General features: G+C 33.6%; 2 protein-coding genes across 2 annotated transcripts; both read right to left on the bottom strand.

The window, feature by feature from the left end:
* Positions 1-1,197: 1,197 nt before the first annotated feature.
* Positions 1,198-1,662, bottom strand: LOC145588837 (uncharacterized). The gene has a single exon (XM_081645434.1). It carries the CDS (start codon positions 1,660-1,662, stop codon positions 1,198-1,200), a length of 465 nt encoding a protein of 154 aa, XP_081501560.1.
* Positions 1,663-1,904: 242 nt separating this feature from the next.
* On the bottom strand, positions 1,905-3,578 carry LOC145588836 (uncharacterized). Its single transcript, XM_081645433.1, has one exon. The coding sequence runs from the start codon at positions 3,576-3,578 to the stop codon at positions 1,905-1,907; it is 1,674 nt and encodes a 557-aa protein (XP_081501559.1).
* Positions 3,579-4,085: the final 507 nt, after the last annotated feature.

Here is a 4,085-nt window from a genome sequence, read left to right as displayed (position 1 = left end):
AATCATCAACAACCCAAGAATGAATAAGAAGTATTTGTAGGAAGAAGACGTTGCAGATCCGTAGAGTATGAAGATTGGGTCGTTGAAGAGACGATAGGTAAATAATGTGAGGGTTTTTTTTTTCTTTTTTGTACTGATCGAATTATGGTGAAGGGGTTAAAGAACCAGTTTAAATGTTTAATGGTGTACGTGGAGGCTATGAGAGATACAAATATTGGAGATTTTAGGGTTAGGTAAGATTAGACTATTTATGTAAGGTCCATGATGTATGTTGGGCTTTGTCTTTTGGGCTCTTTTTTTATTTTATTATATATATATATATATATATATATATATATATATATATATATATATATATATATATATATATATATATATATATATATATATGGGAGGGATCCGGTAAGAACCTCTCCTTATATAAGAACCCTAGTTACATAAGAACCAATCTCAGCTTTAGGATTAGATTGATTTGAACGGATTGGATTAAAGGAAGGGGTTGATGGCAGTGTTGTAAATATGAGACCACCACCACCTATTACTACTTCAACCTAAAAAATTAGAACGTTCACTCTCCTACCTATATTTTCTACACATTTCACTTCCTCTCTCTTAAAACCAAAAAACTCTCTACAAAACCACCATTAATGGATCAAATTCAAGCTATGATCACATATTTCGCTCAAAATTTCGGTCACAATCAACTACTATTGTTCATAAACTTGCACTAAACATGTGTAATTTGGAATTTTGAGTACATTTTTTCAAACCCTAGATCGATGCAGTTCGTCAGATTTGGGTACTTTATATTTTTAGATTCATTAGATGATCATTGCTTACGTTTATTATATGTTCGAATTCGTTGTTTTTGTCTAGTCGTCGTTTAAATTTGTCATTTTTATTGTTGTAATTTGAGTTTGAGTATATAGTACGTTGTTTATGTGGTTTGAATTCAGTTAATTTGTTGTTTTCGGTTTTTTCACCCTAACTGTCTTTTGTGTTGTTCTAAATCAGTGGCGGAGCCAGGAATATATAACCGAGGGGACGACAACTAAACATCGCATCATTTGACAAAAAAAAAAATAAACGCAAAGATAGTTTTATAGTTAAAATTTTACAACTAAAAAATCCACAATATATAATTAGTCCTACAATTAAAAAAAAGATGAAAAAAATTACATAAAGTTTAATATTAAATTATAATTGCATCCTTCGAGTCTTCATATTTTGAAAACGATCAATGATTGCTTCATCGGGAACTTGTAGGAACATTTCCTTCTCAATAAAAGTGACCAAACAATCATTCATAAGTTGATCACCCATGCTATTTCGCAACTTACTTTTGACATATGTCATTGCGGAAAACACTCTTTCAACACTTGTCGTAGCAACGGGAAGAATCAACATCAACTTGATAAGCAAATATACAAAAGGATATGTCTTATCCTTCTTGGTACTAACAAGCATCATGGAAAGAGAGTTAAGATCACACAAGTTTTGAAATCTTTCATCATTGTGCATATTTTCCATGAATATATCAAGTTGACCTTCAAGTGTCATCAAATCAAAACTTGAAAATTCTTCGGGATAAAAAGAGGCAAGTTTGAGTACCTTTTCTTTGTCAAAAGATGAAAAGTTATCTTTAGGACTTAAGCAAGCCATACAAGTAAATAACTCCATGCTTCTCTCATTGAATCGATTATCAAGTTCATGAAGATGCAAATCAATTACCCCCAAAAAAATTTTAACTCGAAAATGATGTAGATTTGTTTCTTTTTCGACAAACGTCGTGATCTTCCTTGAGGAACATAAAGAGCATCCATAGTGGGAACATCAATGTCTTGTTTAGTGCAAAATGAAGTAACCTTTTTTAAGAGAGTCTCCCACCCTTGTTCCCTCATTTTTTACAATACACTTTTTGTGAAAGTAACTAGTTCCATGGCATTTACAATATCTTGCTCCTTTCTTTGCAAAGCAAGACACAAATCATTAGTGTAACTAAAAATAGTCAACATCAAATAAGCCACAAAAATAAAATCAAATGACTCTAATTGTCCTAAAACAATTTGATCTTTGAACTTATCTTCCGATGCACCATGCTTCCCAATGTGAACAAGTACCTTAACAATTGTAGAAAACAAGCGGATGATATTTACAAGACACTTGTAATGAGATCCCCAACGAGTATCTCCGGGCCTCTTCAAACCAAGCTCTTGATTCAAACCCGATCCACTCAAAATTTCCCCCACTTCTAATGCTTGAGCAAGTTCTTGAGCTTGACTATAACGAATCATTTCTCTTCTCTTGCAAGAAACTCCAACAACATTCAACAAGTTTGCAAGTATTTCAAAAAGCCAACCACAACTATCATTTCTTTTAGCAACGGCAACTAGTGTGAGTTGAAGTTGATGAGCAAAACAATGTATGTAGTAGGATCTTGGAGTATCATTCATAATCAAAGTCTTAAGGCCATTTATTTCACCCTTCATATTACTAGCCCCATCATAACCTTGCCCTCTTATCATAGATGGACTCAATGAATGTTCCACAAGTAGTGACAAAATTGCATCTTTAAGGGATAAAGCGGTAGTATCACCAACATGAACAATGCCTAAAAATCTCTCCATTACCTTTCCATTATCTCTATTAACAAAGCGGAAAACAAGAGCTAGTTGTTCTTTTTGAGACACATCACTTGACTCATCGGCCAATATAGCAAAGTAATCATCACCAAGCTCTTCAATTATGCACTTAGTTGTTTCTTTTGCACAACAATTAATTATGTCTTTTTGGATCGGGGGAGAAGTCATTTGACAATTTCCGGGTGCATTTTCAAGAGTATGATCACCTACTTCCTTAACCTTTTCTCCTAACCATTTCAATAGCTCAATGAAATTACCCCTATTATAAGACTCATCACTTTCATCATGCCCACGAAATGCCAAACCTTGCCCCAAAAGAAACCTTAAACAAGTTAAAGATGCATTTAAACGAATATAATATTCACTTTTAATCACCTCACTTGCCTTTTCAAACATGTTCACAATTGATTTATTTTTCCCATCTTTCAAGTTCACATACTTTTCATAAGCAAGATTATGAGCACTCTTAATTCCACCAACATGCTTCTCAAATCTTTCCGGCTTATTCCATTTCCTAAACCCTCCATCAACAAATGCATCACCTCCCATATTATTTTCAACTTCACCTTTAAACAAGTAACATACAAAACAATATGCGGCATCTTTTTCAATGCTATATTCAAGCCAATCCCATTTGTTGAACCAATTCACACTAAAACGACGCAAACCTCCCGCTTGTCTTTGAGGAAAGTTGTGAGTTTTTGGTTGGCAAGGTTTTTTGAGAATATAAGCTCTCCTCACCGCATTTCTTTGATTTGGGGGATAGTCCATTATGTTCATTCTTTTTCCTGGATCATGAGGAAGAAGTTCAACATCATATATCAATTCTTCCTCCTCCGGTGGTAAATTACTAGTACTTGTACCACCAATTTCTTCAACATTTTCTTGAGTTTGGGGGGAGCTAAATGAAGTGGGTTCATTTCCTTGAGATTTCATTCTTTTAAACAAGAATTGTCGAAGATCGGGTTGTTTTCCCTTTACCTTAGAATTGTTTGAATTAGGTGAATTATTTGACATGTCCTAATTAAATGAATAAAATTAAAAATAATGAATCAATAATAATTCAATTATCATCATATCATATAATCAATATTACCAAATACCAAACAATTTAGGGCCTGTTCACATTTACTTAATTTCAGTTCAGTTCAGTTCAGTTCAGCTCTAATCAGTTCAGTTCAGTTCAGTTCCAATCAGTTCAGTTCAGTTCAGTTCAGTTCAGCTCTTAATTTCCCTCTCACATAAAATATTCATTTCAGCTCAATTCAGTTCAGTTCAGTTCAGTTCAGTTCCAATCAGTTCAGTTCAGTTCAGTTCAGCTCCAATCAGTTCAGTTCAGTTCAGTTCAGCTCAATTCAGTAAATATGAACAGGCCCTTAATACAAATAACAAGTTATAGTTTTATAAAGTGAACAATTTGAGAATTAAGAACCTTAGCCTAAC

The sequence above is a fragment of the Chenopodium album genome, chromosome 17 (genome assembly GCF_948465745.1).
Source record: "Chenopodium album chromosome 17, dcCheAlbu1.1, whole genome shotgun sequence".
Taxonomy (NCBI): domain Eukaryota; kingdom Viridiplantae; phylum Streptophyta; class Magnoliopsida; order Caryophyllales; family Amaranthaceae; genus Chenopodium; species Chenopodium album.
This window is presented reverse-complemented; position numbering and strand designations above follow the sequence as displayed.

Excerpts from the sequence above, each read along its gene's own strand:
- LOC145588837 (XM_081645434.1), bottom strand. The coding sequence starts at position 1,662 with ATGGCTTGCTTAAGTCCTAAAGATAACTTTTCATCTTTTGACAAAGAA.
- LOC145588836 (XM_081645433.1), bottom strand. The coding sequence starts at position 3,578 with ATGAAATCTCAAGGAAATGAACCCACTTCATTTAGCTCCCCCCAAACT.